This window comes from Anabrus simplex, chromosome 1 (genome assembly GCF_040414725.1).
Source record: "Anabrus simplex isolate iqAnaSimp1 chromosome 1, ASM4041472v1, whole genome shotgun sequence".
Lineage (NCBI taxonomy): Eukaryota > Metazoa > Arthropoda > Insecta > Orthoptera > Tettigoniidae > Anabrus > Anabrus simplex.
This window is the reverse complement of record NC_090265.1, coordinates 983700895-983725054: the sequence shown is the minus strand read 5'-3', so window position 1 is coordinate 983725054 and position 24160 is coordinate 983700895. Positions and strand designations below refer to the sequence as shown.

At 40.0% G+C, this 24160-nt stretch overlaps 1 protein-coding gene across 1 annotated transcript in view; it reads right to left on the bottom strand.

The window, feature by feature from the left end:
- Window positions 1-24160, bottom strand: part of LOC136875393 (uncharacterized) — a 46875-nt gene that overhangs the window by 771 nt on the left and 21944 nt on the right. Inside the window, exon 2 of the mRNA XM_067148944.2 lies at window positions 3333-3448. Within this exon, the coding sequence (XP_067005045.2) occupies window positions 3333-3448 (116 nt within the window). The remainder of the gene's footprint in view (window positions 1-3332; window positions 3449-24160) is intronic.

Here is a 24160-nt window from a genome sequence, read left to right as displayed (position 1 = left end):
AAATATATTTCATACATTTAGAACTTAAGGTCCAAATTGTACAGTTGAGTTTTTTCAAAAAGTACTACATCTACACTTAAATTACAAATATTATAAATTCAGCGCCGTGTTTATTTTGAAATTTGGACTACTACATCTCAAGAAAACGTAATGTATTGAAACGTGCTTCATTTGCTGGCCAGGGGCTGCCCTGTTCGATTAGCGCTAGGCCAGGAAGAAGAACGTTGTGGAGATACAGAGGGCAAATGTTTGATACACAGACGTGAAACCTCATCCTAAAGTATCACATAAGCTTTGTAAGTTGTTTGATTGTTCCAGTTTTCCAGGTCTGCATTTGCTTACCGAATCAGGGATGGAATGAATGAAGCTCCGATCTTGCGGCGAGGATAGGAATTGTGCCGGCTGCCGAAGCCTGTCGCACTCCTCTGGGGTAATGATTAATGACTGACAGATGAAATGTTAGTGGAGAGTGTTGCTGGATGGCAGGGAAACCCGGAGTACCCGGAGAAAAACCTGTCCCACCTCCACTTTGTCCTGCACAAATCTCACATGGAGCGACCGGGATTTGAACCACGGAACCCTGCGGTGAGAGGCCGACGCACTGCCGCCTGAGCCATGGAGGCTTTGTTCGTATTAATACACATCTTAATTTACATCATAGAATGCACCATAGAAACATGCAATAGTGAAAACATCCTTCATAGCGTTGGCTGATGGCCAGCGTACTGGTCGTCGGTTCAGAGAGCCGACGGGAGTGGAAGAACAGGAATTTGTTGTACAGACATCTGTGTCGTTATACGTGGTCATGACACGTTCTTTTGTCCCTTACACCAAGGGTATGACTCAAAGAACATAAATCATAAGATAATCCTGTAAGCAAAATGATTGCTTTGGTAAAAAGTAAACTCGTGTCCTCGTTCTGAGGTGATGCAGCTCTTTTCAGACACACCTCCATTTTAACCACTTATCAGCCCTCCTGCCATTCTTAAATAGGGAATTGAAGTTGAGCCCCCAAGGACGGCTACTAACAGTGCTAACAAAAGTTGTGTCCTCGTCCCACGGTGGTGCAGCTATTTTCAGGCACACCCGCAATGAAGGTGAGCTATATGTACCATTTTTTATCATATCCCAGCTCTCTTGCCATTCTTAAATCTCTGGCAGTACCGGGAATCGAACCCGCTTCTTCAAGGACGGCAGCTAATAGTAGGGCCTACTAACCGTTACGCTATGAAGGCGGACCAATTGCTTTGGTGACAGAATCGATGTCCGCCTCTGTGGTGTAGTGGTTAGTGTGATAAGCTTCCACCCCCAGAGGCCCGGGTTCGATTCCCGGCTCTGCCACGAAATTTGAAAAGTGGTACGAGGGCTGGAACGGGGTCCACTCAGCCTCGGGAGGTCAACTGAGTAGAGTTGGGTTCGATTCCCACCTTAGCCATCCTGAAAGTGGTTTTCCGTGGTTTCCCACTTCTTCTCCAGGCAAATGCCGGTATGGTACCTAACTTAAGGCCACGGCCGCTTCCTTCCCTCTTCCTTGTCTATCCCTTCCAAAATTTCCATCCCCCCGCAAGGCCCCTGTTCAGCATAGCAAGTGAGGCCGCCTGGGCGAGGTACTGGCCATCCTCCCCAGTTGTATCCCCCGACACAGAGTCTGAAGTTTGAAGCTCCAGGACACTGCCCTTGAGGCGGTAGAGGTGGGATCCCTCGCTGAGTCCGAGGGAAAAACCTACCTTGGAGGGTAAAGAGATAAAGAAGAAGAAGAATAAGAATGAATGAATGAATGAATGAATGAATCGATGGTAGTGATTACTTCACCACTCCAGAGATATTTGGAGAGCCCTAAGCAATAGTGAAGTAGGCCTATACGGATGTCGGAAAATGAAATGAGGAAGTCTAAAACAAGGGGCATAGGCTATCATACTGAGCCGATTGTAGGTGGTTGGTTTGTTCTTTGAAAGTGAAACTGACACCGACAAGCAACCGGCAGGATACAAATAATGATATGGAAACAGAAAGAGGGATGTGCAATTTATTCCAAAAATTGAAAATCATGCACCGTGACCTGATCAGTACCTGAGTAGAACAGATGACAAGAACCAAGTTAAAATCTTTATAGCTTTAGACATTCAACAGCTTGAAAATGCGACGAATTTCACAATTCTGTGCAGTAGTTAAACTTTCGTCCACTTATTTTATTCATTTGTTGTACGGCTCCATGGTTAAATGGTTATCATGCTGGCCTTTGGCCCAAATGGTCCCGGGTTCGATTCCTGGTCGGATAAGGGATTTTAACGTTAATTGGCTCATTCGTCTGGCTCGTGAGCTGCGTGTTTATGCCGTCTTCAATATTAGAATTCATCTTAGACAGGGCCCCATCCTCACAGACGCCCAGGCCGCCTATACGGCATCTACTCGAGAGACCTGCACCAGGCTCTCCGGACGCCATATGCTATTATTACTATTATTATTATTATTATTATTATTATTATTATTATTATTATTACTATTATTATTATTATTATTATTATTATTATTATATTTTTTGGGTCATTGGATTTTGGATGGTCATCAAATGTAGCATATCCGTGCAGATGCCATGCGACTTTTCAGGTGATTCGAACCTCGGACATCTGATGTAGGCCTACAGTAAAGTAAGTTTGCTAAGTTACTGCACTAATAGCTAATCACGCTCCGCCCCACTTTGTAGGCTTTAACATCCAACATATTAGCGTACCCGTAGACAGTTTTCATCAGAGAAAATGTTGATTGACTGATTATTTATTTATTTATTTATTTATTTATTTATTTATTTATTTATTTATTTATTTATTTATTTATTTATTTATTTATTTATTTATTTATTTATTTTATTACGTTTGTAAATACATCACACAATATACGTTCAATTTACTGTTCTTTTTATTGAAGTTGTATTTTCTCTGATAAATACGACTGCAAATGAGAACCATAATTTTCATAACTTATAATAATTAAATTAATCACTGTCAGCTTGAATTCGGGAGATAGTGGGTTCGAACCCCACTATCGACAGCCCTGGAGTTGGTTTCACATAGTTTTCCAACTGCACGCCAAAATTAAGTCCACGGCAGCTTCCTTCCCACCGCTAGCCCTTTCCTATCTCATCGTCACGATAAGAGCTATACGTGTCTGTGAGGCGTAAAGCAACTTGTAAAAAAAAATGAAAAATTAAAATCATCATCTTGAGTAGTTTTAAAGGACGTCAATAACAAACATTTTAATGTTTGTCTTTTCACCCTGTATTCGTTTTCCAATACTGTGTCTATACTAACCAGCGTCTTCCTTGATTTACTCACGTTTTAGCGATGGTTCCAGTGCCGTAAACGCCACCATTCTCATGCGGTCGTGGACGAGGTAATTGCCAGTTATCTCCGCACTGACCACACTTTCCGTCGTTCTGTTGCCACTGAATCTGGAAAGCAAAAAGGAAAGTATTTTTGCATTGATGCGATCTGTTTAATTAATACCGGTGTATCTAAAATACATTCTGTGATTACGTAACAAGAACATTTCAAATTTTGTTCTTAAAATGTAAAATGTTAAAATAAATACCACGTACACTCAGCCGCTCAAAAACTGACCATGGCAGAAAATGACTTCCTTTCAAAATCCTCTTATCTGAAACAGAATGAACATCTCTTCGGCCACCGGCTGTCCACAGTTTACGAATATCCTCGCACTTCGAAAATGTGCAAAATTAAATATTCCTTTGCCGGCCAATTTTGTGCGGTTGAGTTTACATCATGAATGAGTACAGACCCATTGGTTACAAAAGTTCAGCAAAGAAGGCATCTGAGCTCATGCTTACTGATTGAATATGAAGTTGGAATTCAAGAGGACAAATCGGGGCAGATATTAATTTATAGAAAGGGGAGTTAGGGATTGGAATAACTTACCAAGGGATATGTTCAATAAATTTCCAATTTCATTGAAATCACTTAAGAAAAGGCTAGGGAAACAACAGATAGGGAATCTGTCACCTGGGCGACAGCCCTAAATGCAGATCAGTAGTGATTGATTGATTGATTGATTGATTGATTGATTGATTGATTGATTGATTGATTGATTGATTGATTGATTGATTGATTGATTGATTGATTGATTGATTGATTGATTGATTGATTGATTGATTGATTGTAGAGAGATGTGTTATTGATAGGATGACGCCAAAACGGCGGCAAAGAGGAATCTATGTAACACTATAGCTAAGGCCATACTATTATTATTAGTATTATTCTCGTGGGACCGCATTAGAATGCATGGTATCAAGAATACAATATGTCAAATGGCATTTGTCAACTAATGTATTTTATACCAATTGGAATATGGTTCAAAATCGTGAATGGGACTGATACACTATGAGAAAGAAGAAGACGCATTCACTTGAAATGTGGTGGTGGTTATGCTAGACATTTGGTTGGGGGGGGGGGAGGGGATACAACGAGATAATACCCCCTACTTAATTTTTTTCTTTGGATTACTTTAAGCACTAAATGTCTTCTCTAACTTATCTTCTAGATAAAATTTACTATTGAACCTATAATCAAATATTTGTAACTTTCACTTTAAAACCATGACCCCCTTCCATTCCAAAACTTAAAACAAGTATCATGCTTGTGGGCGGTACATGCTTGTGCTACGTTATCTGCTTTCGTATTGTTTTAATTACTCAGGAAACAGAGATAACATTCTGCGGACATAATTACACATAAACACCCTACCATAAAACAGAGTAAGGTAATGAAGACGCTTGGTTGTCTTCTAAAGTGATAAGCTGACTTGCTTCTGGCATCATGATATTCAAACGATAATTATTCTCAACTTAATATTGATCTAAATACTTTAAAAACCTACAGCATATTTTTCAGTCGGCACGTTTTCAGATTTCAAATACTTTGAGGAAGCGAATTCGGGATAAATTATTTTGTAAAAGAACAAAAACTAAAATGTAAACAGTTTTCATGAAAACATGTTGGGTAAATACGTCTCTTATTACATCTATATATATAAAGTAAGAGTTTTGTCTGTACATTGCTCAGAATTAGAAAAGAATGGTATTTCTGCATCGGTCATGTCCACAGTAACAAGAAAATGCATTTCTTACTTTTCCGTAATTTCTGTCTGTCTGTCTGTCTGTCTGTCTGTCTGTCTGTCTGTCTGTCTGTCTGTCTGTCTGTCTGTCTGTCTGTCTGTCTGTCTGTCTGTCTGTCTGTCTGTCTGTCTGTCTGTACACGCATCACGAGAAAACGGCTGAAGAGAATTTAATGAAAATCGGAATGTAAAGTCGGGTGATGAACCGCTACAATCTAGGCTATAAATTATTTTAATCACGCTGAGTAAAATGGTACAGTAGTTTAGGGGAAGGCCTGAAATTTAATCCTCAAATATTTATGTTATTAGTGGTCGTGTCTTAATGAAAATCGCTAGACAAAGATGGGAAATAAGTCGCTACAATATAGGCTATACACGCTGAGAAAAATGGTAGTTAGGGGAAGACCTAAAATTTAATTGTCAAATATTTATTTTATTAGTGGTCGTATCTTCACGAAAATTGGTATACAAAGTCGGGGAATAGGTCGCTATAATCTAGGCTATCAATAATGTTATTCATACTGAGTGCAATGGTAGTTTAGGGGAAGGCCTGAAATGTAATCTATATATATAAAATAAGAGTTTTGTCTCTACATTGCTCAGAATTAGAAAAGAATGGTATTTCTGTATCGGTCATGTCCACAGTAACAAGAAAATGCATTTTTTACTTTTCCGTAATTTCTGTCTGTCTGTCTGTCTGTCTGTCTGTCTGTCTGTCTGTCTGTCTGTCTGTCTGTCTGTCTGTCTGTCTGTCTGTCTGTCTGTCTGTCTGTCTGTCTGTCTGTCTGTCTGTCTGTCTGTCTGTCTGTCTGTCTGTCTGTCTGTCTGTCTGTCTGTCTGTCTGTCTGTCTGTACACGCATCACGAGAAAACGGCTGAAGAGAATTTAATGAAAATCGGAATGTAAAGTCGGGTGATGAACCGCTGCAATCTAGGCTATAAATTATTTTAATCACGCTGAGTGAAATGGTAGTTTAGGGGAAGGCCTGAAATTTAATTCTCAAATATTTATGTTATTAGTGGTCGTGTCTTAATGAAAATAGCTAGACAAAGATGGGAAATAAGTCGCTACAATATAGGCTATACACGCTGAGAAAAATGGTAGTTTAGGGGAAGACCTAAAATTTAATTGTCAAATATTTATTTTATTAGTGGTCGTATCTTCACGAAAATTGGTATACAAAGTCGGGGAATAGGTCGCTATAATCTAGGCTATCAATAATGTTATTCATACTGAGTGAAATGGTAGTTTAGGGGAAGGCCTGAAATGTAATCTATATATAATAAGAATTTTGTCTGTACATTGCTCAGAATTTGAAAAGAATGGTATTTCTGTATCGGTCATGTCCATAGTAACAAGAAAATGCACTTTTTGCTTTTCCGTAATTTCTGTCTGTCTGTCTGTCTGTCTGTCTATCTGTCTGTCTGTATGTATGCACACGCATCACGAGAAAACGGCTGGAGAGAATTTAATGAAAATCGGTATGTGAAGTTGGGGGATGAGCCTTTACAATCTAGGCTATAAATAATTTTACTCACGCTGAGTGAAATGGCAGTTTAGGGGAAGGACTAAAATTGAATTTTCAACTATTTATCTTATTAGTGGTCTAATGAAAATCGGTATGTGAAGTCGGGGGATAAGTCTCTCCAATCTAGGCTATAAATCATTTTACTCACGCTGAGTGAAATGGTACTTTAGGGGAAGGCCTACAATTGAATTCTCCACTATTTATGTTATTAGTGGTCGTATTTTGAAGAAAATGGGTGTGCAAAGTTGGGGAATAAGTTTCTACAATCTAGACTATCAATAATTGTATTCACGCTGAGAAAAATGGTAGTTTAGGGTAAGGCATCAAATTTAATTCTAAAATATTGTTATTAGTAGTCCTATCTTGATGAAAATCGGTATGCAAAGTCAGGAAATAAGTCGCTATAGTCTGGGCTGTAAATTATTTTATTCACGCTGAGTGAAATGGTAGTTTAAGGGAAGGCCTAAAATGTAATTCTCAAATATTTCTTATTAGAGGTTTAATCGATGAATGCTACATAACTAAGGTTATATAGTATTCAATTTTCTATTATTAATGTCTTATACATTGTTACCGTACTGGCTATGATTACAAATATATTCATGAATTTGGATTTTTGTTACTAAGTCCATATCAGCGCCGAGTAACGAGAAAATGGGTAAACAGTATTTAATGAAAATCGGTATGTAAAGTCGGAGAATAAGAAACTACAGTTTACGGTATAAAATATTTTACAAATCACAGAGTCGAAAGAAAACTAAATGTGAAGGCCTACAGTATAGAAAGCTCATAACATTGATCAACAATACCATTACATTGACCATTGTTTGCCGTGATGTGCTTTGTGTCTTCTGTTGCCCCCCATCTCCGGTAGATATGATTACTGCTGCGTACAGAGTACTTTTTATTTGATTTACGTCGCACCGACATAGATAGGTTTTATGGCGATGATGGGATAGGAAAGGGCTAGGAGTGACTTAGGCCTTAATTAAGGTACAGGCCCATTATTTGACTGATGTGAAAGTGGGAAACCATAGAATACCATCTTCAGCACTGCCGACAATGGGTTTCGAACCCACGATCTCTCGGTTGCAAGCTCACAGCTGCGCACCGCTAACCACACGGTCAATTCGCCCAGTCGTACAGAGTGTAACAGCCTGCCTGAATATTGATGGGAAGTAGCTGGGAAGTTAGATAACTTTCTTCTTTAGCATGCCATTCCCCTGGTTTATAAATTTTCTGATACTACTGGTACGTAACACACTGGATCATCATAGCATTCTGGCTATTCAATCCCTACTCTGAGGCACTGATAGGAATGAACAGTGTGCATATTTAGCAGAATAATGGCAGATGAGTGTTCATGGCAATCTGCAGCCTGGTCATCCCAGCTCTGGAACTTTGGACTATTAGATTGGCACCGCAATCTAACCGCAGCAAGGTTCGTTAAAAGTGATAAAACGTGCGGCTTTCCATTTGATCGAGTATTTTATATGATAGCATTGCTTTTAATCGCTACATTCATACTTACGTTTTTGTAATGACCTATGTTGATTTCAGTTAGGAAAACCACAAAGTCAGTCTTTCTGAGAATCCCGTAGCGAAGCACGGGTACATCAGCTAGTTGAAACTATAAAAACAAGTAAATAAAAAATGTGTAATATGTTGTCATCTGAATTTATTCTCTTCTTTTTAGAGGGACTTTCACTTATTCCAAATATGATACTTATTCCAAGTATTCCAAGTCGATTAAGCTCGACCACTGTTTTATTAATATTACATTACTACTTATAACGTTTTTATAATCACTGTCATTATTTTATTCTAATAGCAATGCTTAATATGCACAAATAGATAAACGGAACACATAATATATAGGGCCTAAATAAGCTTATTCTTCAAACACTATTCTTAACAATGGTTTATGTTAACTGTGACAACGACGGAGTATACGGGTGTTGAACCATCATAAATTCGAAAGAACGTTTCTCAATTGTGCAGAATACAGTAGAAAGCATTTTACGAGTAATCAGCCCCCATTTATCCGTATGATCGTTTTATACGACTTGATATGAATAATATTAAAACTTTACTTAGCTTATTCCAGCTTTTTTTGCGATCACTAGAAACCACCTGGCTCATTTTTTTTTTACAAGTTGTTTTAAGTCGCACCGACAAAGACAGGTCTTTCGGTGACGATGGGGCAGGAAGGGGCTAGGAATGCGAAGGAAGCGATCATGGCCTTAATTAAGGTACAGCCCCAGCATTTGCCTGGTGTGAAAATGGGAAACGACAAAAAAAAAAACACTTTCATGGTTGCCGACAGTGGGGTTCGAACCCACTATCTCCCGAATACTAGATACTGGCCACACTTAAGCGACTGCAGCTATCGAGCTCGGTATTTTGCATTTTGACCGGAGTTTAAAGCTAGATGCACTCCCTCACTTCACGTGACCTTCAGGAGAAAATTCCAACTCGGGATCGACCGGGAAACTCACCTCGGTCTTCCGGGTTGAAAACCGGCTGCTAAGCCACTACGCTAATCACGCCCCAAGGTAGGAGTAATTTATAATACGCATAATACACATACTTTCAATTATAACCACTCTTTTGTATTCGGAAAAATAAGCAAACAATGTTGGTTGCTCCCGTGAAGCCAATAGTGGAGAAAATATAATTATAGTATGAGCAAGTATGTCAAGGGAGTTATTCTGTAAATGAACTTCCAGATATTCGTTTATCCTGATTACTTCTGGTCTCCTCTATTCCAAGTGAAAGAAGTCCGTATGTCTACTGCATCTTAAAGGAGGGGAAAATGGTTTGAATTATACATATACGGACTCACCTCACGTCCTCCACAAAACTGCTCGTTGTCGGTAAAGTCTCTGGGAGTGTCGAATCCATAGCGCCACATGGTTCCACGGTTGGGTGGCTCGATCAACATGCCATGGCCATAAACAGCTTCCACAAGCGCTGCTATAACCAACAGTTTGCCGACTGACTCCATTTTGGAACAACTAATAATGTACCTCCTAAGCAGCGCCTTTTATTTAGCAGTGGCAAATTACCCTCATAAGGAGTATCCCTTACCTTATCAGCAAGCGATACCTCAGGAACCATAAACTGCTAACAAAGACGTCAACTGCCCCACTTAAAAGACCAATTCACATAATGTTCGAAAGTTTGTTCCGGTAATTAGGGGAATAGTTATTTTAAGGTAAGCAATAATCTGGGTAGAGTTTCCCGTCTAGAAAACACTTCATATCTGTAGATTAATTTATTTACGACCTAGGACTTGATTATTCTCTATATAGAAAGTGGACCAAAATACAAAGGTATCGTACCTAAAAACGGAGTTTGAGTAAAAGCTTGCGAAGATTCACGTGAATTGTAAAGAAGGGCAACCTAAAAAAACAAAATATAAACCTATTACTTCTTACTTAGCACTCATTGAGAACACATACAGTTCTCTTTAGTGAGACGACATCAATGGCGCAGAAGGTTAGTCGCCTTTGTGTTTACATGACACAGACTACCATCCCGCCGAGATCGGTAATAGTTGAGGGTGTTTAACCTCTTCAGTTCTGATTTAAAAAAGGCTAGGACATCTTTCGTAAAATGTTAATGACATAGACCAGGGTTTCCCAACCTTTTTGTGTCTGAGGCCCCCACAGTAAATCGCATTCATGTAGGCCTACAAGGACCCCCTGCCACAGAACCTAATTCTGTATTCGGTGAACAAAAAACAGAAATTTGCAATGTTACCATGTTTGATTTTATTCGTATGATTTAGGACTAATATTTACTTATTCCTCTTATTATTATTCTTTATCTGTTTACCCTCCAGGGTCGGTTTTCCCCTCGTAATCAGCGAGGGATCCGACTTTTACAGCCTCAAGGGCAGTGTTCTGGAGCGTCAGACATTGGGTAGGGGGATACAACTGGGGAGAATGGCGAGTACCTCGCCCAGGCGGCCTCACCTGCTATGCTGAACAGGGGCCTTGATGGGGGAAGGGAAGATCGGAAGGGATAGACAAGGAAGAGGAAAGGAAGCGGCCGTGGCCTTACATTAGGTACCATTCCGGCATTTGCCTAGAGGAGAAGTGGAAACCCACGGAAAACCACTTCCAGGATGGCTGAGGTGGGAATAGAACCCACCTCTACTCAGTTGACCTCCTGAGGCTGAGCGGACCCCATTCCAGCCTCGTACAACTTTTTCAAATTTCGTGGCAAAGCCGGGAATCGAACTCGGGCCTCATGGGGGTGGCAGCTAATTACACTAACCACTAGCCTTTTCCGTGAACATGTGCTTTGCAACCAGAGTTCCAAAAGCCTTGCGATCCCTGATAGTATCTTCTGTGATGTTCATTTCTAAGTCCTGCTTTATTTCCTCTAAGCAGCTGATTTTGACCTTTTTTGAATTAATTACACCAAGCAGGGTTTTTTTTTTTCATATCTAGTGTCATCCATTCTACAGATGTGTGGCCATAGAATTTCAATCGTCTCCTGCGTACGGTATCGGCGAACTTGTCGATTGCTTTGTACAAATCTACAGTTTTTATTTTAATCCACATACCATTCACACGAACGGGGCCAAATATTTTCCTAGAACGTTTCGTTCTTGTTTTTCAATTTCATCAATTTTAGAATGGCCTCCTAGAGATGTGGTTTCTGAGGCATACAAAACTTCGGGAAGAAGCTTTTCATTTCGTGACATCACTCTTTTACTGTAGTAAAATGAAATGGCGTATGGCTTTTACTGCCGGGAGTGTCCGAGGACATGTTCGGCTCGCCAGGTTCAGGTCTTTTGATTTGACGTCCGTAGGCGACCTGCGAGTTGTGATGAGGATGAAATGATGATGAAGACGACACATACACCCAGTCCCCGTGCCAGAGAAATTAACCAGTGATGGTTAAAATTCCCGACCCTGTCGGGAATCGAACCCGGGATCCCTGAGACCAAAGGCCAGCATGCTAACCATTTAGCCATGGAGTCGGACTTTACTGTAGTGATTCCATGTTATTCGGTATGCTTTCAGGAGTTTGATGGCTCTTTCTAAATTAGCTTTCCTGCCCAATCCGGATGGTAAAATGATTTCTCCTAGATATTTGGAGGAAGAGACCTGTGTGATTATTCCATAATTTGTCTGTAGTGGGGATCTTTGGATATTCTGGTGTCCATTAGCCATGATATGAGTCTTCTCATACCATATTTGGAGGCCTGTCTTTGATGCTATCTCATGTAACTTTTCTATGGTATACCTGGTTTATTCACTATTCTTGGTAAAGATAGCTAGATCATCAGCAAAAGCTAGGCACTTCTCGTTAATTCTTTGTCCCCGAGTACCAATGTTTACACCTTCGATTTATTTTCCCCATTCCCTAATGGCTTTGTCTAACACTAAGTTAAAAAGGATCGGGGAAAGGCCATCACCTTGTCGAACTCATTTATTCACTTCAAAAGGCTCTGATAATTCACTTAGAAACTTCACTTAAGATGTTGTGTCTGTGAGAGTCTGGCCGATTAATTCTGTTGTCTTCTTGTCCACGCTTAGCTCTCCTAGGATGTCCACAAAGTTTGTCGGTCGATAGAGTTATGCGCCTTCTTAAAGTCCACAAAGGTGACAAATGTGGTGGTACTGCGGCGTGTCCTTAGTATCGTCTTCAGACTCCAAGTGTGCTCAGAACACGATCTACCTTTTCTGAAGCCTGCTTGGTATTCACCAATCAAATGATCTGTTTGTTGTTCAACTCTGTTTAATAGCGCTTTAGATAAAACCTTGTATATAACTGGTAAAAGGGATATGCCTATGTAGTTGCTGGGGTCCGCTCGATCGCCTTTCTTATGTAACGGATGGATAATGGCATTCTCCCATTCCTTCGGAATCATCATGGTCTCCCATATTTCTGTTAAGAGTGTATGAATTCTTCTGATGAGGTCATCTCCTCCTATTTTCAACATCTCTGCAGTTATGTTATCGTTTCCAGGGGCTTTATTATTTTTGAGCGATTGGATATATCTCTTTTATTTCTAGAGTTGTTGGGGGCTGTGAGTCTGGGTTTGGTGGAGGATTTTCAAACTGTAGTCTTTCAATTGGTGGATTGCAGTTCAGTAGATTTTGGAAATAGCCAGTATCTTGCAGTTCTCTTTACTGTTTGTCTCTAGTGATCCGTTAGGTCGACGGAAACTTAATGTTGGTGGTTTGTACCCTGATAAGTCCTCACAGAATGTCTTGTAGAAATTCCGAGTGTTGCTTTTCTGGAAATCTTATTATATCTCTGCGAGTTTGTTTTTCTCGTATGTACGCTTTTCCAGGCGGATTATTTTTTAGGTCAGTTTTTGAGTCTTCAGGAAATTCTCCCATCTGACGACTGTTCGGTGTCCATTCCATTGATTCCATGCTTTGATTCTGTCATTGATAGCTTCATCACAGGTTGTGTTCCACACGTTTCCTGGGTGACTGTCCGAATTTCATTGCTGATGAATGTAGTGTGTTGCGAATGTCTAGCCACACCTTAGGATCTTGACCGTGTATGTCACGTACGAAAACCTCAGCGTTCTTCCTCAGGCAGTTCGGAATCACTCTTGGAAATTGGTTGCCTTTAGGTCTGGATCTGTTTGGTTGGAACCTAACCTTGATTTGCGTAAGGTCGTGATCCGAATCGACAACTTCCTTCCGTAATTTAACATTCTGAATCTCAAGCATATTCTTTACGGAAATAGCAACATGATCAATCTCTAATTCCCCTAGTAATGAGTTAGGTGATCTTCAAGTTTTCTTTTTATGTAAAGGTCTCATAAAGTGCGTGGACATGAGTCTCAGCATGAATGATGTACGTCTTATAAGCTTCTGTGGATTTTTCTTATTGTCTATGTTAGTGGGGGCATGGCCATTTATCAAGGCATACGGTTTGTTGCTTGATTTCACTGTAAGTACTGAGATTCTTTCACATGGTGATGTAAAGTCGATAACTGAATCTAAGATGGTTTTCCTTACTGCAAAGGCCGTCCCGAGTATTGATAAATTCCCTTTGATATTTATGGCTAATTTACCCTTAAATATCCTGAAGTTTTCGGAGTCAAAGTGCTTCTCATCTTGGAATCTGGTTTCTTGGATCGCTAGGATATGAATATCAAATTTGACCAGGACGTCAGTCAGTTGTTTAAGCTTTCCAGTTTTCAGTAGGGTGTTGATGCTAATAGTACCAAGAAGTTCCTTTTTTCGGGGCGAAGAGATTTTGAGAAGCTCCGATCCTTATCTGAAGCATGATGTTCCCGATCCCCCAGAATCCGACGATCGGGAGAAACCGGATGTGCGTCCGGGGCCTGGGATAGTTGCATTGGTAGCGTGTGTTCCATCATGCCAGGGTCACAAGTTGAAAATCAACTAGTGGTGATCTTTTGGGAAAGATCACGAAAGTACAACTCGATCGTTGAGATCGAGAGGTGCCTCGAGATGTTCGTGGCTGTGGTTAGGCATTTCCTCCTAACCCAAAAGGTTATGGTTTTCCCGCCAACACTTGGGTGGCTGATTGCAGTGGTTGATGATGGGTGATGGGGTCGCCACATCCCTACGCCTTAGTTAGTTAGTTAGTTAGTTAGTTAGTTAGTTAGTTAGTTAGCCAACGGCCGTAGCCGTATTGAAACACCGGATCACGTGAGATCTCCGAAGTTAAGCAACATTGGGTGTGGTCAGGAGTTGGATGGGTTGTCACGCGCTGTTGGTGGGGGGTAAGGGAATGGAGGAGCGGAAATGAACTGGCCACCCTACCGCACGTAAACTCTGGCTCAGGAACACCTCTGCGGAGGTTCGAACCTGCCTTCGGGCAGAATAACCCTTACCTTACCTATTTAGTTAGTTAGTTATTGATTGATTGATTGATTGATTGATTGATTGATTGATTGATTGATTGATTGATTCTGAACAAAATAACAAGAATCTATAGGTTTGGCTTACACTACATGACATCATTTGTCATGGGTGGCAATACTGATGTAACCAATAATAATGGCACCAGACGTTACCATAATCTTGTTACACTTAGGAAGGTGTTCATCTCACAAAGCAGTATCATTCTCCTAGTAGGCTAAAGACCTGACTTCCAGAATCCTTATATAACGGACATCATGGAGAGTGTTGCCAACAAGTGAAGTTGAAGCGATTCTAAAGTACCGTTAAAACCCTCTAAACGTCATGTGCTGACTCATTGGAATCAGAGACAATCCAACCTGAAAACTGAAGTACAGTGAAACCTCTGATATCTGGACTAATGTCGCTGGATGATCCGGATAGCGTAAAGTGAATGCCAGAGGGTATCATTAAAATACAGACGAACTGATACAAAGAGTCTATAATTTTATACACCATATACCAGATTCTGTTGTGTTGAGATAGAAGCGGTATCATATTATTTAATTTAAGTAAATACAACGAAACCGTACCAAAAAAACCAAACCCCATGGCACTGCGGCCCTTGAAGAGCCTTGGCCTACCAAGCGACTGCTGCTCAGCCCAAAGGCCTGCAGATTACGAGGTGTCGTGTGGTCAGCACGACGATTCCTCTCGGCCGTTATTCTTGGCTTTCTAGACCGGAACGAAACCGTACACGTTACAGTAATTTTGGACGCCGTATAAAACGAAAAACACTCAGTATGTGGTATGTGACTAAACTAAATTAATTAAGGAACTTCCTCAGTTAGAACAACAGTCATATGAGTCAGTAACGTGTTGGCCCTCAACGAAACCTAAGATATTCCTGAATGCGACGGGACATGCTCAGTACCAAATCACTGAGCATTTCTTGAGGCAAACAATCCTAGGTCCTCGCATTGGAGCGGTATATGTCTTCTCACGAGAGTTTAATCCTGATGTAAACAAATAGGAGGAGCACGTTGCCTTTGCACGTGGACATAGACGTAGTTGATTGCAAAAGCAACCGTCATACTCACTCGACTGTATGCGAGCTCGAAGAAAAGTAGTACGTGGTATTTATTTTATTTTATTTTATTTTATTTTATTTTATTTTATTTTATTTTATTTTATTTTATTTTATTGCATTTAGAGACTTTGGAAGAGTACGTAATCAAATTAAAATATGGTTGTCATATAGGGCCTATACCGGTATATACATGTTTAAAAAAATATAAAATAGTGATTAAATAACGAGAAATGAAGGCACAAGGCGTGGTGTAATACAGGAAGTCTTCTCGTAGTGGGGGGAAAGTCCCAAGCTGTACAGCTTGGAGATAAGGTGTTGCATCTTGCATCAGCAGTCAGTGTCGTCAGTAATCATAGTGAGAGAAATGGAGCAAGTGGTAGGACCATCGCGTATAGTGAAGCACAAAAGAGGAAAACCGCTCAGAAGTGAATGTGTGTTCAAAGTGAACAGAATCCATCGTATGCGATGCGCAGCCCTGTACGTCCGAGCACGAGACGTTGACGGGGTGGAGGTCGGTACTACGCGCTCAGCGAATCACAATTCTTTCTTTGCCGGAGGTGTGGACATACCATGTTTAGATCAGTTTTAAACTCTCGTGAAAAGACATATAAGGCGGAAACACACTGCTGTCACTTCACGTGAACCATCTCTGAGCTGAGTCAGCGTGGAGGGGAGGTTGATGATGTCACTGCATGCTGCGTGAAGACAGGCAACACACTGTCCTAACATTCACACATCACAGCATTCTTCGTCCGATGGCAAACCACGATAGTACATCCAATTCATCGGATTCTGATGACCTTTTAATTGCCTGTGATGTTTCTGTTGCCATGAGTACTGTCCGTCGCAAACGACTGTGCGTGCATGAAAGTAATTTGCGGTGAATACCACAATTTAGTAAGGGAGCTAAATGGGCATCCAGAAAAATTTCAGATGTACTTCAAGCTGAAAAAAAATTGAATTCAACTACTTACATAATCTCATCAAGGATGAAATTGTTGGTCGAAGTACACTCTGCATTTGCAAATTATTCGGAGGAATCCTACACAAGCATTTCAGATATGGGAAAATTTCAAAAAATAATTCAACTCATTTGAAGGCTCTGTGCCATGGCAATTACCAACAATTCGTCATGGAAGAATAAATTGAACAAAGAAGAAATGAACTGGATATCTAATTCCTTTTTTTTTTCTATTTGCTTTACGTCGCACCGACACAGATAGGTCTTATGGCGACGATGGGACAGGGAAGGACTAGGAGTTGGAAGGAACAGGCCTTGGCCTTAATTAAGGTACAGCCCCAACATTTGCCCGGTGTGGAAATGGGAAACAACGGAAAACCATCTTCAGGGCTGCCGACAGTGGGGTTCGAACCCACTATCTCCCGGATGCGAGCTCACAGTCAATCAATCAATACTGATCTGCATTTAGGGCAGTCTCCCAGGTGGCAGATTCCCTATCTGTTGTTTACCTAGCCTTTTCTTGCGCGACTCTAACCGCGCGGCCAACTCGCCCGCTGATCTCTAATTCAGCAGCATAATTTGTATTCGTAATTTGTGTAGGAATTAATTTATCATTATTATATACTGCTCCGTAGCTAAATGGTTAGCGTGCTGGCCTTTGGTCACAGGGGTCCAGGGTTCGATTCCTGGCAGGGTCGGGAATTTTAACCATCATTGGTTAATTTCATTGGCACTGGGGCTGGGTGTATGCGCCTTCATCATAATTTCATCCTCATCACGACGCGCAGGTCGCCTACGGTAGTCAAATCAAAAGACTTGCACCTGGCGAGCCGAACTTGTCCTCGGACACTCCCAACACTAAAAGCCAGACTCCATTTCATTTATTATTATTATTATTATTATTATTATTATTATTATTATTATTATTATTATTATTATTATTTGCTATTTGCTTTACGTCGCACCGACACAGATACGTCCTATGGCGACGATGGGATAGGAAAGGCCTAGGAGTGGGAAGGAAGCGGCCGTGGCCTTAATTAAGGTACAGCCACACCATTTGCCTGGTGTGAAAATGGGAAACCACGGAAAACCATCTTCAGGGCTGCCGACAGTGGGGTTCGAACCCACTATTTCCCGATTTCTGGATACTGGCCGCATTTAAGCGACTGCAGCTATCGAGCTCGGTATTATTATTATTATTATTATTATTATTATTATTATTATTATTGGGATAACAATCATAAGCACAATTGTGGACTGTTTTCAACAAATGAATGTCTATTAATACTAGTACGTGTGATCTAAATTTCTTTCCTATTTTGAACCATGCCTCATGCCGCATTTGCTGATTTTGTATAGTTAATCGAACCTATGTCATACAGATTCTCATGCATACGCACCAATTTAATTAACATTTCTTCCATATCGGTAAAAGAAACTGCTTCTATTCGCACTTCACGTCACCAGGAATGTGCAAGAGCAGAAAATTGTGCTCCGCGTGAAGAGCGCTGTCACCATATTCTACGTCACAATGACGTCAGCCGACGTCAACAGCCGTGACATGAGTGCAGTGTGATCATTCTACATTTCATACAGTGTGGAAAAGGCATAACACATCTTTCTCGACAAGTTCGATTGCGTCACGATACGCGCGAACTCACGTGAAGTGACAGCAATGTGTTTCCGCCTATAGCGACGGATGACTTCAGCCTGTGCCTGTCAGATCAGTTGCGAGCGACTTAAACGACACGGATTTTCTTTTGTGTAGAAAATATTAGTGTTCTTGTAGAATCCTTACTGAAGGATATATGACCTGTTCAGCCCTGCCCATGTTTGTTGTTATTGCCGAGACGTATGAACATAGTTTCCGCCAACATAAGATTTTCTTTGCGATTAAAATTGTAAATACTGCAAAGATACCTAAATTTTTGAAGAAAATAGTTGGTTACAAAATGCGGCTTATTTTGGGATCAGAATTTCGCTAAACCATTTTTAACTGGCTCAAACACACCTATATAACATAAGGAGTACTTCATAACTGCCCACGTGAACTTCCCGAAACTTATACGTGGGAGGATCTCTCAGGCTCATTGCGACCTGCCTTGAAATTTTATATATTGCGACCGAAGTTTAATGTCTCAAAATCCTATTAATTTTTCTCGGGTTTTTCTCACAAGATTTTCACTTTTCACCCGCTTCGTGGTCCAACAAGTCTCACTTTTATATTATTAATGTCACTGGATTAATTTCAACCCATGCTTGAGAGACCCACATAACAACATCTAACTTGTTTGCACATTTTAAGTTTAAAATCAGTCAAGTCATAATTGAACTACATTTAGGGCTGTCGCCCTTATTTCAAAGAACTTGGAAATTTTTAGAACATTCCCCTTGGTAAATTATTCCAATCTCTCAATCATCTTCCTACAAACGAACATTTGCCTTCAGTAACACCTTTATTGTTAACGGCCTTCATCATATTATACTGTTTTTATTCAGCTGATTGAGTCCTGGGTCGCACATATTTCTATATGTCATAACCAGCTTTCTTCCATTCACCCACCCCGTTGTTTTCTACTCCCATCCTAGTTGCTCTCTTCTTCCTTTTCTTTTTCTCCCCTATATCTTATCACTTTATTGCTGCAGACTTTTTCCTTTTTTTCGCCTATGCTTCGATTGTAACACATTAATATAACACAAATTGTGAAAGTTCACTCCAGTCAGAAAACCCCCTAATATAGACCAGATAAAAATGACTTTTATAACGAGTAGTTATTTTAGAATATGGTTACGATAGGCACTAAAACACTTGGCTTTTAGGGGAGGATCAGTAATGCTGATCATATTTCTTCTTCTATGACTTATTCACTCACTTGAAGCTCACATTAAGACAACGCAAGTAGAGGGAGAACTATTAGTTGAGCTAATAATAAAATATGTGTAAATCATGAGTTTAAACAATCAAATCAGAAAGCCCTCGGTAGGTAGACAGATGGAAACTGTCTTCTAAGCTGCCGACGATGTAGTTCGAATCTACCTCCTCCCGAATTCAAGCTTACAACACGACGCGTACCATGTAACCAAATCACTCACCCACACCACCCCATGGCGCAACAGCCCCGAAAGGCCTTGGCCTACCCAGCTACCGCTGCTCAGCCCGAAGACTTGCAGATTACGAGGTGTCATGTGGTGAGCACGATGAATCCTCTCGGCCGTTATTCTTGGCTTTCTATACCGGGGCCGGTATCTCACCGTCAGATAGCCCCTCAAATGTAACCACGTTGGCTGACTGGGCATCGAACCAGCCCTCAGATCCAGGTAAAAAATCACTGACCTGGGTGGGACTCGAACCCGGGTTCTCCGTGTAAGAGGCAGCACGCTACCCCTACACTGCGGGGCCTGTAAACATATTATTCGGTGAGATATTGCACCCGTCCACCTCCCGAGTCCCAGACTAGCATTTATCTCAGGGGTGTCGGTTCATTATTTAAATCATCAAATAAAAATATAACGGCATAATAGAACACGGGGATGAACGGAGCAACTTAAAATTAAAATGGGGAAGGCTCGATTGTAACGTGAATTTAAGGACTCCATGATAGGACTAGGAAGTGACTATTACTTTAAAAAGGGCATCATCTAACTACAATAAAAAGATTATGAGAGTGGTTTCCTTTGAAATAATTTGCCAGAAGGAGCGGTTTATTACGCCATTTGACGTATGAAACTTTGATACACTTGGCAATAACATTTGAATTTCCACACATGTTACATATATAAATCACTTGCCATACCGCAAGTGGTATCAATATCTTGCTGCGTTGCTTCTGAAATAAAATGACATTTTGGAGGTATAATTCACGGATCGATTCCATTTGAATCGAACCGTCACTCAAAGATATAGCTTCCTTCTATCGGGAGCCCGAGCATAACCCATGTTACGGTCGGCTTCCCGATTTAACTAAGATGATGTACTCCGGCTATATACATTTTTCCGAGACCGGTACTCGGACTGGGTAATGTTTCTCGTGAATTGCGAAAACTGGATTCCACGGACAGTTCCTATCTTACGATATCCAGCTGGTGCCATACCACTGAATCAGCATTTATATATTATTTACATGTGATCTGAATTGTCACCAGTTAGCCTCAGTAGACTACTGCCACAGATGAGATAACGAGAGGCGGTGGGAAATACCGTGCCAGTGGCCCCCCTCGCATCGCGAGCGAAGTAAACAAACACGCCAAGTATACAGTCACATCGTCCCGTACGGAAACCGTACAATAACGAGGCAAACAAATGACTCTAATATTAACATTCTCATTATTCAAACATACGAATAGAGGGATGTTGTCACCAAACAATTCAATTCACCATCGTCACAATATTCATGAAATTATCATCCTCGAAATTATTATTATTATTATTATTATTATTATTATTATTATTATCATTCAACGGTTCCTGGCACTGTCACGTTTGATTAATATCATCATTATTATGCGGGATGCAAACACCAATGGTTATTACTGTTATTATTATTATATCCCTCTCGTGGTTATTATTATTATTAATGAATAGGTGACTCCAGATCTTATTATTATGATTATTCACGTCACTTAAGAGGTTATTATTATTAATGAATCGGTCACTTCCGCCAAAATATATATATTAAGATATCGGTCGCAATTACAAACATTTCACTGATCAACCAACGACATCATTACAGTTATTATTATGACAATTATTATTAATCTGATCGCGATGATTTAACATCGTCCTTACATTATTATTATTATTATTATTATCGGTTGCATATTATCATTTAGATTCCCGTTTAACATCTTTATCAACGCTCAATTAATTAAGGCGGTCCAATCCTTTATCTGCAATATTTATTATTATTATTATTATTATCACGACATCATGATTGTCCTCGCTCGTCATTACAATGAATACAATATACGACCATTTCTGTGGAATCTGAACTCTCATTATCCTTAGATCCGTTGTATCTCAACGAATAGCTGTGCAGTCTATTTATTTCGTACATGCTGTCACGGGTTCGAATTCTACCCGCTGCGTAACTCAGTATTTCTCTGTGACACTGCCCGTACATTTTACACTCATTTCAATATCCTAAGTGTCTCTCGTACGGAATTTATTTTCCTTTCTATCTCAATATTCCTTGATTCATTTATTTCTCACAGAATTATCAACTGACTTATTTATTCATTTCTGACATCGTACGACCTTTTATTATCTGACTGCAGATTCTTTCACATTTTCTATCTCATTTTGATCTACGCTTTAGTTCATTCTCCACAAATAATCGTAACATCTTGAAATTATATTTACCAAATTTTGACAATCATGGTCTCGTAACATTAGCCCTACGTTTTCCGGCTAATAAATCGCAACTTCAAAACGCGACATTTATACGTAAAAAAAATATTGGACCGTAATTTAAACCACACGTTCATTAACATGTACGGATTATTAGCACCGATTTACATTTCAATATTATTAATTGACCAAATTAAATTACCACGCACTTTAATTCCGAATTAAAACGACATCCCGTCATTAGATGATTCCCAATAAACTCAACACTTGATCACATGAATTATTATTATCTCCGAATCATATTAAAAAAAATATCTTCTTTAAAAAAATAGTTATATTATTTATTTATTATTATTATTAATATAAAAAAATAATAATTTCGCCTGTAATACGGTAGTCCACTCGTAATATGTTTAACGCATAACCCCTTTCACAAAGTCGATTTATTCTGGCACTAATCACTCCAGATATAATTTACGTGGAAATCATTATATTAATCGCATCTCACAAATTTAACAACTTCACTTTGAAAATATGACCATATTAATTACAACAAAACACACTTGGTATGGCGAAGCTGGATTTTCCTTCCATGTCATTAAATGGCTCGTTAAAATGACAAAACATAAAAGCACATCTCGGGTCTTATTTAACTAGCATAACCAAAATCAAATGTAAAGAAAATTATTGACTACAAAGAAAAGATGAATGCATGCATGACTTAACGTACTACACTATATATACAAATTTACAGCTCCAACAAACTGAATACATAAAAGACCCGATTATTTACATTATTATGATTTACTACTGTCCGTGCTACAAATTTAGGATGGGGTCGTTAAGCGACCCATCTTGTTACAGAAGGTAACCAAGTATAATCAAATTATTCCCATTTTTCCCATCACGATAATATTTCCCAAATATTATTTACAGTTTAGTACTCATCTTAGTTATCGGTATTCCATTACAGCTTTGCAGACGAGAGGCTCCATCCGGCCCCTCTCTGCGTTTTACTCCTCCATTCTTGATGGCGTAGTTTCACAAAAGATTTCCTGGCACACTACCATTTTACACTCATATCTTGATTACCACAAACCTTCACCATTTACAACGTTAACACTGTATACTTTAACTTGGATACAACAAATTTCTATCCTAGACCCAAGAATTTAATATATTTACACTATTTAATCTTCGTCCAACTACCGCACAATGGACCTGGACACGTACGACGAGGTGTCAACTATTACGCCCGTCGCGATACGCCCGATTTATACGGCATTCTTGACGTGTTCATAATATCGGTTCGATATAGCAAAGTACAGGCTACTACTTCCTTAAAGTACTGTTCGTCACACAGTCTATTATGCACGTACTTATGGTGATAAAATTTATACTACTCTCTTGCAGTGTAATTACTTTACATCACTGATATTCACAAATGACAAACACTGTCCTACGTTAACTATTTCTAATTCCTGTTGCTTGAGCGCGATCACATTTTACAAACACTGGCGGATGCTCGCGCCATTAAATGACTGTACGACCGTAGAATTCTAAGTTAGCGGCGACCAACAGTTCAGCTCCCGATATTCAATTCAAGTGTACGGCGACCGACAATTCAGCTCCAACGATTCAAGACAAGTGTGCTGCGAGGATCCCTTGCCCCGTATATATGGATGAGCCTTTTTCCCGCGGATTCATTGACGTCATACCCTTGAGGGAGGGGGTGGATTTTTAATATCGGTACTTGCACTCCGAATTGGAAGTTAAAATTTACATCAAATTAATCCACTCCGCTAGCATATCTGCTGGATTAAATATGAACTCCTGGTGATCACAGATTTAGGAGATATGGGTGGATTTAGCTCCTCACATTTCGCGCCTTCGTAAGCGTCTCTGACAACGTGGTCTTCGTCCAGCCAATGACATTCAAGCTGTCTGGTTTCCAAGAAATCCAGCCTTCAATTTAATTAATTTGCCAATAAGTATTGATTATTCTTCCATGCGTGACATCTAATAAATTCATTACATTCATCCGTGTACTCATATTAATTTATTACTGATTACTTTTGTAGTTACGAAAATATCTCATCCATCATTCCTTAAGATGGTATTCCTGAGTCTCCCATCAAATTTTTACTATTGGCCGGCAAGCGGTCACGTGATTTAAATCTCCACCTGCTCGAACTTAGGCTAGCGAACGTACACTCAGCCGCTGTAATTTTCCATGAGGTCACGGAATTTCCGT